This window comes from Neovison vison, chromosome 1, assembly GCF_020171115.1.
Source record: "Neovison vison isolate M4711 chromosome 1, ASM_NN_V1, whole genome shotgun sequence".
NCBI classification, from domain to species: domain Eukaryota; kingdom Metazoa; phylum Chordata; class Mammalia; order Carnivora; family Mustelidae; genus Neogale; species Neogale vison.
In genome coordinates, this window is record NC_058091.1 from 258,652,571 (window position 1) to 258,666,298 (window position 13,728).

Here is a 13,728-nt window from a genome sequence, read left to right on the forward strand (position 1 = left end):
TGCTCCCCAACATGTTAGAGGGAGGAAGGGCTATCTCTCATGCAAAGCAATCTGGCGAACTCTTTTCAGAAATTTTTTTCAAAGCCGAAGCGGCTCAGAGAACTGTATGCTGGTCTCCCCGCATGGCAGAGCCAATTCCTCTAAAAATAGCTTTCTTCCAGAGAACCCACAGTGAGGCAGCTCCCTGCAGATTTTCCTCGAAACTGAGCTACCACCAACAGCACTGTTCTTGCCCCTCCCTGTCGTTTCTCTCCACCAGCTCGAGCCTTTAGCTGGGGTAGATTCTGGGAAGAGCCAGAGGCTCACACCTTCTCTCTTCTGTGGTCTTCTGTCTTCCCTCCATGGTCCTTCTCAAGGCTCAAGAGAACCTTCTGTAGCTAGAGCTTCTTCTTAATCTGTGTTCCGTCTTCCGGTTTGCTCCGTCCCCCTCAACCCACGGCGCCGTCCAGTGTGTGTCACGCCCTCTGCTCTAGCAGCTCAGGTCAGTTGGTGGAGAAAGGCCGTGGATGGGCTTACTGGCAAGTCATAAGGGACCCCAGCTCTCTGACAACCTTCCAGAGGCTGGGGGTTTAACCCAAGCACTTGCTGGGTAGGACCACCGCTCTCGCTGGGCTGTCCACCCCTGGACTGCCTCTGCAGCAGTTCTCACGGCCCAGCAGGGCTGCACGGCACCCCAAGTTCTTCCTCACTTTCATTGCTGGCTTAAGAGGAGCTGGAAGTAAACTCACCAGACCAGTGTGCGGCATAGCTGGTCTGACTAGAAACATCTTCCCATGCAATGACTCTCATGCCAAACAGAACAGATTTGGGGTACAAGCTGCCAGTGTCAGACCAGGGGTAGGCAGGTCAGGGCCTGACTGAGAGGTGGCTCCAGGCATCAGGAATCACATTGTGTCCTGAGAATATTTTCTTCGTCCCCTCCTCCCCTTTCTCACTCTTCTTTGATACTATCTTTAAGCAACTATAACGACCCATAGTCCACACACAACATGATTCATCCTTCTAGAAAGTACGACTTGATGGCTTTTACTACATATTCAAAGAGTTGGGCAAACCTCCCGCAGTCATTTTGAGAAGATTTTTGTCACCCCAAAAAGAAACCCCTCACTTCTTAGATGTCAACCTCAATCCTCCCTCCCCAGCCTTATGCAACCACTAAAAAAAAAAAAAAAAGCGTCTGGGGTAAAGTAGCCCCACTTTGCACCTCATCTCACCTCCTGTTTATCTGGGGTGAAGAGATAAACAGTGTTTATCTGCTTAGCACAAGCAAATATTCTCCTGTTATACTGGTCACCAGGGGATTTAAAAGAGAGAGTGGGGGTGGTGGAAAAGCAGCCAACAGAACAAAAGGACTGGAGGGTTCTGGAAGCCATCACCATCTGGGATTCTTAAACGTTCTGAGAGCACCAGGTTTCTAAGGGACTGCCACGTGGAAAGAGAGGAGATGGGGTGGGATGGGGCAGTAGTATACAGGGGAAGCAGAGGAAGCACAGAATAATTAGGAACAGAGCCTTGAGATAAATAGGTCCATGGTTAAATTCCCAATTTTGCCTCTTACCTAGGGCACCTTTCTTAACATCTCCTGCTTCAGTCACCTCCCCCCTTTGGACAATGGGGCTCATCAGACCTACTAGAGATTTTCTGTGAAGATTAAATAGCACATTTGTGCAGAAAATTAGCACAATGTTTGGAGGACATTGAATGGAACCTAAATAGAAAACCTATTCTCCAGGTCACATGTACGACATTGTAGAATGGTTTATAGTCTCAAGTTCCCCATACTATTTTTCTTTCATTTTTTTTTCCTAAGGTGATAAAAAAAAAAATTCTCTGGGAGAGGCATCTGGGCATATGCATAGAGTCAGAGGAGCAGCTCTGGCTCTGTGCCTGTTCCTCTGCTTTCCACAGGCAAATGCCAGGTATTGTGCAGAGCGGGTTACGAATGACTCATGTCGCGTGTGCCTGCCGCCGCGTCTTTGTTGTTATTACGCTAATGATGACACTTGCTTGATCGGATTGTTGAAGGAATGAAATGAGCCAGCATGCAAAGAGCCCAGTGTCTAACCTATCAGCTGGTCCTCAGGAGATGGTAGATGTCTGTCCTTCTTGTCCCCTCAGCCATCACCGCCACCAACCCTCGAACCCTGCTCCAGAACCGCTCTGTCAGGAGACTCGTGGCCATGACCTGGCGCTGCCGGGCCCCTGCCAGTCTCTCTGGCATCATGTTGACTTCTGCGCTGCTAGAAATATATGGTGTTCAGTCGCAGGTTGGCAAATGACAGATCATTAAGGAAGCACCGAGAAACTAGGGCAAATCAATACAGAGCGCAAATGGCTGAAATCCCCATCAGATGTTCCCATTGTGTTTACTGGTGCCGGAAGACGTTCAGATGTTTGATTTGTATGTTTGTTTTTATGCTAGTTCTATTAAATCGGTTTGCTGCCTGAAGAATGTTTGCCAGACAAAGAAAGACACATGTGCCGTTTAAGAGAGACCTGAAACAGCTGTTGGCTTCAGACACCTCTCTAAATGTGACAGTTCTTGCTGATGCTAATGCTGCTTTTCATCCTTCACTCCGAAATTTTGTCACTGGGAATATGGATCTTTGCATGCTTGTGCTAGGCTATAGCCAACCCACCAGGGGCTATCTGCTGCATAGAAACTTTGTGTGTGCACGTGGCACTGTGGGCTTACCCCCTTGACAAAGGGGCCGTTTCCCTGAGGATGAGCTGGCAGTGACTGGAAATAGACATGCCTCTGCTCCAAATGGGATTCGGCAAAGCTCAGTGATGGACAGTTCAGGTTGTTGAATGGGATGGAGAGTTCAGGTGTCATCCGGCTATATAGCTCTTCCTGGCTGTGTGAATTTGGACAAGAGACTTAACATCTCTGAGCCTCCATTTTCTCACATTTAAAGTGGGGATGATGAGGATGACTAGGATTTGCCTCAGAGAGATATAAATATTAAGATAAAGCATGTAAAACGCGTAGCCTAATGCCCAACTGACAAGCACCTGATAGCTATTAGATCTTACTATTGTCCCTTTCCCTACCCTCATCTTCACTTGGCATTTGAAGAAACTGACTATTCACAACTATACCCCCCGCCAAACTCTGATTCCCCCTGGGGCAAGGTTAACCCCCACACCGTGGTACTCGCCATGGCCGTGGCCCTCCGTAAGGGCTCCGGTGTCTAGCCAGGACCCACAGCAGCATGAGCAGTAGAGAGACTACAGAGACAAATACCATCCCTGGGGTGTGCATGTCTGCCGAGTACAGGATGCACAGAGCCGTCCCTGCCGAGACTGGCGTTCTTTGTTCAAAACCACACCTTTGCACTCTATTTGCATATTTATATATATTCTCATCTGTACTGCGTCTGCCTCAACTCCAAAGCCTTTGTACAAAACATCGACCTCTGCAGAGGCTGCCTGATGTCTCAGCATCAGCAATGGGGTCTTACCCTCCCAAATGCCTCTGTGACTCTGGGGAAGTCACTTTGGTCTGTAGGCCTCAGTTTCTCTGTTTTCAGAAAGAAAGGCGGAATGTCCAATGAGTAGAAACAGATGTCAGTCCTGCTCCTTGTTAGCTCTCTTGTTCTGGACAGGCTATCTGATCCCTCTAGGTTTTATTTTCTGCATCCGCAAAAGGAGGCCACCACAGCTTGCCTCATAAATGTAAGGATTAAAACAGCTAACAGACACAAATCAACTTAGCCTCATGAATGGTAGCTCTTCGTGTTTGTTCTGTGAGCCGTGGAACTTGCTTCTCTGATGGACCGTCTTGGGCTGTTGCTGGCCCCAGGTTATTAAACTCCTTGGTGCTCAATGGTTCATCCCTCCCTTGGCCTTTACACCCATCAGTGAAGTGGAGGTCAACTGATTATGAATTGCACGGAGAGCTGGTTGACCTTGCACATGGTGCTGACCTGACTCGCCTGGGCTCCTGGCCTGCGACTGGGAGCGGTAGGTCCTCTTGCAAAAACTGAGGGGGTTGCCTCATTACCGACAGTGTCTCTGCCCAGAGGCATCCTCCAGCCATGATCCCTTGCCGAAGTGGCAGGTGAATCACAGGATTCCCGGAGAGCATTTTCCACCTGACTGGCAGTCCCACAGACCCACGGAGCTGCCGCCTTGGCTGAGAGATCCCTGCTCAACCCTGCTCGGCTGGAAAACAAGAATGTCCTTGGAACTTCTCAGTCAAGGCAGCTGGCCCCGAGTCTGCTGACTCCATGGGTGGCTGGATCCGGGAGCTCCCAGACTCCGAGACCCAATGGCTTGCTCTTGTGCCTTACCGTGAGCCAGCCGGGCCGCCATCCAGCCAGCCTGTGCTCATGTGCCCAGCAGAATATGCTCCCCGCCCCCTCCGGCAGGCCACAAAGGCTTTCCTAATAGACCGTGGCAGTCTCATTTGTAGACTCTATTCATCCAGCAGCCAAGAATGATCCGTCCTGATGCTCCTCTCTCCTCCCACCCACCCTTCCCCCCCGCCCCCAACCCTTCCTTTGGCCCAGAGAGTGATTTGTCTGTGTTATGGGTAGGCCTGACAAACCATTCCACATTAGCGGCCGAGATGTTGTTTGAAATGGGAAAATTGCTGGCAAACTGCTCCATTAGCGGTTCCAGTAACAAATACTCTCTTCCCCCAATGAAGATGAGATCGCAGAGGCACAAATTAATACGGCTGTCTCCCCGACTCTGCAGCGGGGATTACTCTTCAAGATGAATGGGCTCATCCCCGCCAGAAATGCACCCACTAGATGTAGCCTCCAAGGGAGCCACTTCCGCCCGTCTGTTCCTTCTGCTCCCACCATCCCTCTCTGCACACGCTTTTTTGGGCGTCTTCCCAGCCGAGGGTTCAGGGAACATCCATGCCAGATGAGGAGGTGATGAAAATATCCGTGCCTTGGAGAAAAGGGAGATGGACGAGGAGAGGCTGAGTCCTTAGCCAAAGCCAGGGCATCCCTCATCCCCTCTAACAGAGGGAGACCTATGGCCCACCACACGGGTTCTTGGTGACAGGAAGTCATCTAAGAGGCAGGAGAGGAAAGCATTGAGATGCTCACTTGTTCCCCGTGGCTTCTTACCTTCAAGGGAGTTCTGGGCCCTGGGCCTGTAGCACTTCTTATTCTGGAGTCCTAGGAGAAGAAGCACTTCAGTAAAGTCTATAAGGTGGTAATGCCATGGATTCTAGCAGCAGCCTGGGGTGGGGGGTGGTCCAGCTGGAGCCTCTAGAGCCCTCAGGGTGCCAGGGAGCCATTTTGATGGCTGTCAGGCTGGAAGCCTAAAGACTTGAAGGCCATTTCTCCAGCACATTAGAATAGCCCATTGAAAAACCCCAGAAACAAATATCTAATGTTGTTATCTACTGTATATCATACTCTTAAAACTAATAAATCGGTTATACCTTAATTAAGAAACCAGAAGTGAAGTCAGCCATTGTCATTTCTGCCTGTTTGGTTCCCCTGTGGCAGGGGGATTGAGTCTTTAACTGAAAGGTGACATGCTTCTCTGGCTAATGGGCATTGCTAGCTTACAGGTCATTTCTTCTTTTTCCCCTTATCCCTTTGACTTTTTCAGCACTCTGGTGCTATAGCTTTTTTGAAGAAGGCCTCTGCCTTCAAAGATGGCTTATAAGAAGCAAGAGCCAGAATCCTCAATTACTTTTCTAATTTTTCCAGAGCCCATTAGATCCTGGGATGGGTGCTCCATCCACCAGAGCACGAGTCTCTAGCTTTCACATGGTCTTTGCCTGGTGTTCTGGAACCAACATGGATGCCGTGTGATGAGGGGGACCATCCTGTCCTCGGGGCCCTCAGCCACTCCCTGTAGACAGGTGGGTGGTTAACGGACTCTTCTCTGCTCTGTTTCTCAGACGCCTGGAACAGAACTCCATCAGATCCATTCCCGCTGGAGCCTTCACCCAGTACAAGAAGCTGAAGCGAATGTGAGTTTTCCCTGGGGGGAGACGAGGCCGATGTTTCCATGTGGGGGGTGATGTGTCCTGGTTCGTGGGCAAGCCGCCCAGCGGACAGCCTGCGTCACATTCTTCTGGGAGAGTTCAGGGTCGGACCTGAATGCTGTCTGAGATGGAGAGGTGTGGCTCACGAGGGCTGCTTTCAGATGCTGAGGTATACGGATTTAGACACCTCAGAACTCAGGGTCTCTCCAGCTAGAGGACAGTAAGATCATCCGGGTGAGAGGGGGAGCCCAGCCGGCTGAGAAACCCATACCACCATGTGGATTGTCCTCGCTTTCCTGATGTGGACCTGAGGTAGGAGAGTCAGGAAGGCTGGGACAGTGGCCTGGGGTCGGTCTCCAGCGCCCTAACTGACATGTCCACAGCCACGCACACACTCACCTAACAGAGAGTGAGCGTCGGCCGCGTGCAGGAACCGCAGGGTCTGTGGACAGAGCGTGCGCTAAAGCCAGGTCGGCTCTCGTGGAGCTTACGTACCGGAGTGGGAGAACACAGGAAAGAAACAAATACCAGAAATCGGTAAGCCCTGGGAAGGAAAACTAAGGAAGGGTCCACAGAGGCCTCTCCGTGCAGGTGACCCAAATGAAGGGAGGGAATGAGGCGCTCTCAGGAGAGAGCGAGTCAAGAGCCCTGGGGAGCGTATGCCGATGGTTTGCAGAGCAGCAAGGCGGACGGGAGGGTGAGGGAGACAGCGGTGGGGATTGTGGTGGAAGGTAGGTACGTAGGGGCCAGACCCTGTGGGCCCTTTAGGCCATGGTAAGGGCTTTCTGTCTTTCTAAGTGAAATAAGAAGCCTTGGGCCCTTCCTAATCCTCCAAGCACATATATCTTGCCTGTGATTATCCCCACCATCCCCGTTACCGCGGCATCCAGGATCACTGCCACCACTGTACCCTATCAGTACCTGGGGGACAGCAACACTGCTGCTCCTTCCCTACCACAGCGCCACTGACAGCATCAGGCTTCCTGGCCCTCATACCCCCATGGTGGCACCATCACCACCCTTCCCCAGCCTGGGACTGCCCTGAGCCCCGCTCTGTGAGTCACTCAGACCAGGGCGCTCGGGAGAGAGCCTAGTGGGATTCAAAACCGGTCCAGCCATTGCCAGCGTAGATATTAAGAATCGGGGAAGGAGAGACCCCTTTCCCTTTTCCAGGCTGCAAAATCATTCATCATCGTCCAATAATCAAAATGCTGTTTTCATCCCAGTTCCTTACCCTCTCTGGCCCCCACAGAGGAAGAAAGAGCAGGTAGAAATATGCACCGACCCATCTCACGCCCTTCCGCTGAAGGCTGATTTTTCGGTTTCCCTGGAGTAGGAGGGCCTCCATTAAAGAGGTTAAGTGTGTGCTGACTTCTTTTATGTTAAAAATAAACATCCCCAAGAAACACTGGCATTGGTAGGCTTTACCGTACAATCTTGGGAAGGCAACTTCCCATCTCCCTGGAAATCCAAACCAAACAAGATTTTCTCCTGGTACAATTCCAGCAGTAGAAACCAACATAATGAGCTAGCCCCGGGCACGTACTTTTTACCCTCCCCTTGGCAGCATTCTTGCTGGAGGAGCTGTATAAATATAGGCCTTAATATTTAAAACCTTGGGCCATTAATCTCCTGGTCTCCCTGCTTCCCCAGCTCACTCCATACCGCCCCCCCCCAATTCATTTTTAAAGCCTAGCTTGATTATGCAGCCAGATAGTAATTTCAGTGAAAAATGACAAGTTCAGTCACTGCCCCAACCTATATCTCTTGCATGATTTAAGTTACTGCTCTAATTTTTTGTGAAGTCCAGGTAATTTAGAGCTTGGCTATGTTTTACTGTCCTTTCTTCATCCCATTGGAGTTGCCATGATCTGTGCATTCAAAATTCATAAGACCTTCTCAGTCACGATCTAGGAAGGGAATTTAATTTTTGATCACTTCTGATGCTACTGATATTTATTATGATGCCCTTTTTTTCCCCCAAGGAGATGGCGGTGGGGAAGAGAGACCACTTAAAAATTTCTCTGATTAACAGAACTTCACAAGCCAAGACTGGAGTAGGATGGTTTGGGAGAAGTAGGGCCCCTGGTGAGAATGGATTTTAAAACCCTAAGTGTGAATTGCTTCTGGGTATACATAACCACTCTCTCTAACAGATGTTTCCCCTCAACTAAACATGAACCACACCCTCCTCTTACCTCTAATAACAAAACAAAACAAAAAAAGAATTGTCCTGGAAGGAATGACTTTGTGCCTATTTCTCATGGCCAGCTTAGTATAAAAAGTGTTTCCGGGTAAAAACTAGTATCACAGTAGAGAAGCCACTTATGAGGAGAGTAGAAGGCCCTAGAGAGGAGCCCCTGGTCTTCCAGGGCTGGTTACCTGGTGGCGCTGGCTAACGGGAGCCACAGCTGTGTGGTTTGGCCAGAAAGGCGTGTTCTTTGGTTTCTGTCTCCCGTGTCCATGCTCTTACATACAGTAGGATTCCACCGGTGCCAGCCCTTGCTAGAGTCCCACAGCTATGTCCCCTACTCTGAGCATTGCCAGCAGGGAATTTACCACCTTGGTTCTGAACCATCTGGAAAGTCCACTGCCTCTTAGCGACCCAGTCTGTAAGCCCTGGGACACTGGGGTATGTCTGAGACCAACCAGATTGGAAAGCACAATGGCCCAAACGATGACCCTGGCACCATGTGCATGGGAATCACGGGAGGTGGGCTGCGCATGCAGATTCCCAGCCCCCTTCCCCTTGCTGGCCAGAGCAGACTCCCTGGGGGTGCACTTTAGTAAACACCCTAGTGATGTTTGAGAACCGCTGACGGAGAGTGACCCAGACTCCGGGAGGCAGCTCAAGGCCACCTGCTGTGGACCTGGAGGAGTCAAGCGTGGAGGTCAGTGAGCGGCAACAGCCTTTCCCAGCCTGCCTTCTGTCCAGCGCCACTGCCTAGTGTACCCGTCATTGGGAAGCGAGGGGAGACCTGAGGTGCCAAGTACTTAGCTGTGTCAGGTCATCTGTGGCTCTGGGTCCTTTACCTTTACAGGCTGCCATTTGCTATCTGCAGAACTAAGAACTAAAATGAAGTGACCACCAGGGGCAATTCCCAGCTAAACTAACACTAGTCCACTTACGTTCCCCATCATCTCCGAGACCACCAGACATCCCTCCCATGCTACAGAGCAGAGCACGTCCGAAAGGCCAGCTGTGGCCTGAAAACCACTTGGCCCCAACGAGGCTAAAGCAGAAGGCTCCTCCCCACCCCGGCGTTCCAGAACTTCTTCCTGCAGGCTAGAGGTCTAAGGAGCTTGAAGGGACATCCCATGATCAGGAAGACAAAAGAGAGCCCCAAAGCAAAATGAAACAAAACCGCAGGCTCGCTCAGCAGGCTGATGGGAGCACGGACCCCACGTGCTGGCCTGACGTGCCTTGCGAGACAGGCAGGCGGAGGGCGAGCAGGAGTGGGATAATCCTGGGCATTTGCTTGTTAAGACCCTTCTACAAAAGTGGAGCGCTGGAGAAAAGCCTGGTGTAAACTGACGGGTTTGTGAGCACAATCTGCGGATTTGTGAGAGGCGATCTTGCCAGCTAAAGGGATAAGCTCGACAGCTGTGCCTAAGAAGCCTTAACCTGTGAAATATCTTTCAACTTACTGGCTTTGGAACCAGGGAGGGAAGGGAGCGGAGGCCTAGGAAAGGTGGCTGCGCAGCCCTTTGAAGGCTATTAGAAGGAGGGGAGAAACAGACCCGGGGAGTGTGTTTCAGAGGCTGGGGGCAGGGTGTCTGGCCTCGCCAGAGGCAGTCGCTTAAGATTCTGCTTAGATGCGCTTTCTTCTCCATACTCCCTCGTCTCCTCCTTGTTGACCCTCCAAGACCCCAGCTCTCTCTCTCCCACACAAAAGCAAAGACCCATTGATTTCTTTTGTTAAAGGAAAGAACTGGAGAGGGGCACGGTCTCTGGAAACTGGAGCAGCTCACCTTCCAATGACAGGAGCCCAGGGGCCAAACTCAAGCTAAGGACTCACAGAAAGTCTTCAGCCTCAGTGAGGTGCCATTAACAAGAACTAGAGGCTGGAGGCTCGGAAGTCACTGGGCTGCAGGAAAGGGGCAGCCTCTGGGCTGCCAAGGGCCACTCCTCACGCAGCCTCCTGCTCATCCCCGCTATCCCCCAGCCCAGGACATCACTCCCCCGCTGCCCCCTCCCACCCTGGGCTCATGCCCTGCCAGTGACAGACCCACATCTCAGAGCCATCCCGTAAGAACCTTATGATTCTCACGTGACCCAGAGGGTGCACCGAACCAGACAGAGACTTAAGTCACTGCTCAAAACCTCTTTTCAGGTCAGGAAGGAAAGATCACTGGGGAGGTGAAATGACTCAGAACAACATGGGGAAGGAAATCAGCATTGGCGGAGGCATGCGACAAGAAGATGCATGCCTGTACCCTGGCCCTCGTTTGGCCCTTGTTTATGCTGTAATTGCTTGGTAATGCCGCAAGGCCCCGGTGTGCCCGGGTGCGGTCTTCCCTACCAAGGGAGGGCTCACACGGACAAAGCTGAAGTCAAGATGCGGAGGGTGAGCATTCTCTGAAGGCCAAGAAAGAGCAAAACAAATGTATCTTATTTCATCGAGACACAGTTGAACTGAATGGTCTTTAAGCCCTTTTTCTTGTACTAGGAATAAACTGATTAGTTCTCACCAGTTTAAATATCTGAAGTGCTTGATTCAGAACTAGGAATGACCGTTTCACACCTTGGAGCTGTGTTCTCAGACTCTCCCATTAATGTGTTTTAGAGACATCAGCAAGAATCAGATATCGGACATTGCTCCGGATGCCTTCCAGGGTCTGAAATCACTCACCTCGCTGTAAGTGGGGAGCAGAGTCGCGTGGGGGTGGGGGGGGGCATTGGCAGTGCGAGAGGGATGTGTCCGTATATTTCAGGAGGTGTTTATCAAGGCTTTATGTTCGCTTACACACTTGTGGCAACCTGGTAAAAGAAACAAATATTTCTTCAGGGGAAATTGATCTTGGGGAATATTTCTACAAGCAAATGCATTATTTTTATTGATTAAGTGCCCAGCAGCCTTCCCAGTTATTGGCTTCTAATTCAAATGCATCTTCTGCTCTACCCGCACTTCCCCCTCCCTCCTGTGTGCCTCAGCAGGGCTCTCTGGGGAGCTGGAGGGACAGAATGGTAATGTATGTTTATGACCCGTGCGCCCATTTTGCCCATCTGTGTGACCTTGTCAAGGGAGAAGCTAATTTTCTTCCCCTGATTTTCAGGCTTTTTCTCCAAACCAACCTCACAGCCTTTGTTCTGAGTAAGCATCCCTCCCATCCTGGAAGGCCTTCTTTTCTTGGATATTGCAATCCTAGGGCAGCCTCCTGGGTGGAGCCACAGCCTCGCCCACTGGGGACTCAGAGACCCACAGGGGCAAGAAGGCGTGGAGCTTTGTCCTGATTCTGTCAGTGACTCACCTGTCATGTGGCACAGAGGATGCCCCTTGAGTCTACTGTATATTTTCCCGTCAGACAAAATGGGGATGGGGCTATCTTTCCTGTCTAACCCACATTCAGTGGTGACCATGATTAAAATAATTGGCAGTACCTATGACGACCTAAGGGTGTGCCAGGGGTCTTGCAGGTTTCGTGCTCTTAACAACCTAAAACAGAGACTCCATCCTCATTTCTTTTACAATAGAAGGAATCAGGTGATCTAAACTCTACATAAATAGGAATTTTTTTTATTTTTTTAGAAGATTTTATTTATTTATTTGACAGAGATCACAAGCAGGCAGAGAGGCAGGCAGAGAGAGAGAGGAAGGGAAGCAGGCTCCCTGCTGAGCAGAGAGCCCGATACAGGGCTCGATCCCAGGACCCTGGGATCATGACCTGAGCTAATGGCAGAGGCTTTAACCCACTGAGCCACCCAGGCACCCCATGAACAGAAATTTTTACCTCTCTTGATCTTGGCTGAATCTCTGGCACCTTAAACAGCACCTGGCTTAGAGTAATTACACAAAAATAAAATTTGTCGAATAAGTATAATTATCCAAAGTCCATGACTGGGAGAGGCAGGATTTGAACCCAAGCAGTGCGACTCCAAAACCCGTGCCCTCAATTCTTGTGCAATGCTGACTCCCCAGATAATGTGAAAAATACACACTAAGACCCAAGAAAGGTATCATCAGTTGATGTTATTTGTATTATTGGATGACCCGCCCACTGAGTAGGGGCGAGGACGCTCAGAAGCAAGCTGTCGAGGCTTCATTTCTCTCTGCAACCTGCTTGCTTAATTTATGAGTAGGCAGGTAACAAGATACACATTTCCCCCCACCTGGCCCCATCCCACTGGGAAGGGGTTGAGGACAGGGAAGTCTCTTGATTCAGCTGTTGCCTGCTGCTTGCAGAGTAAATTAGTTTCATTTATCGAATAGAACATCTGGCTGGGATATCAAAGACAGGATTGTATGTGAGATTAGTGTCTGCTTATTGTGCTGAAGATCACAGAGGAGCAGAGAGAGAGGCTCCTTGTGCTGCCAGGATCCGATCCCTGCCCCCCTACCCTCCCATTCCCCTTATCTGGCTTCCCTCTGCTAGAACTTGGGCACAATCTGAGGACTGTGAGATGCTTCTGGTCCTGCAGGGGGGAAAAAAATTCAAAATCTGGTTGCCAAACATGAAATTGGCATCTCACTGGCCAGTGTTGAAATATACTGGGACCGTAGGGGAAGTGCCCCTCACCTCTAATTTATGCATTCGTGCATTCAAGTAGAGGCCTGCTAGGCACATAGAATGTGACAGTGAGCTGGATAGACAAGACCCTTGGTCTCATGGAGCTTGGAACGCAAACACACCCAGCCCAGACTCAGGAGTGGCCAAGCTAACTAAAAGGCAGGAAGGCCTTGCCTATACGTATTCATTTGTTTAAACAAATACTATGCTAGGCTGTGTCAGCTCTGAGCTTTAGGGAGGCGCTCCAGCCATGAGCTCCAGCCATGAGCTCACCACATGTCACCACACGGAGCCGACATTCCAGGGAGCTGAGAGGTAGAGGCACAGAAAAATGTTTAAATAAATGAATACAGAAGTAATAGAACATAACCTAAAGAAAAGTGATGAAGAAATAAAAACAGGGTGACAGGTGGTAAAAAAATAATAATAATAATTAAAATATTTAGGAGAAGCTTCCCAAGGAAGGGATGTGGTCCCTCAGACCTGAAAGGTGGGAAGAAGGCAGTCAAGGAAAGATTTGAGAGCAAAGCCAGGTGGGTTTACTCCCAGAATGCTCCAGGGTAGCCCCGCAGCCCTCTCCAGTCTGCCGGAGAGTGGTTTGACCCACCAGGTTAGAGCTGTCCCATCTGGAGAGATGATGGGTTATAGGAGAATGCCCTGCCCCAAGTCCCCGGTCCCACCACCCCACCAGCTGCTGCTACACCAGAAGCTTTGACATCAGCTGAGATGAGCAGACAGTGACGCTACAACGTTTGGCACAGAGAGCGGTGGGACGTTAATATGAATTACAAATGTGAGTCTGAGCCATCATGCTGACTTTTATTTACTCATTAATTTGTTGAAACATTAATGAAACACACCCGCCGGCTGAGTGAGACACTTTTTCCCGGTGGCGTCTGGAAAACAGGGGGCTTGGCTTATCGCTCCCATTTACTATTTCCTCACCCTAATATTTTGTCTCCTCAAAGACGTGGAACAGCCTGGATTTGAAGTCCGAGTGGGGATTGAATATTGTACCCATTCCGTGTACCTCAAGG

At 50.3% G+C, this 13,728-nt stretch overlaps 1 protein-coding gene across 1 annotated transcript in view; it reads left to right on the forward strand.

Moving 5' to 3' along the window:
* SLIT3 (slit guidance ligand 3) overlaps positions 1-13,728 on the forward strand; it is a 593,355-nt gene that overhangs the window by 476,692 nt on the left and 102,935 nt on the right. The window contains exons 10-11 of the mRNA XM_044229780.1: positions 5,876-5,947; positions 10,750-10,821. Of these exons, the coding sequence (XP_044085715.1) occupies positions 5,876-5,947; positions 10,750-10,821 (144 nt within the window). The remainder of the gene's footprint in view (positions 1-5,875; positions 5,948-10,749; positions 10,822-13,728) is intronic.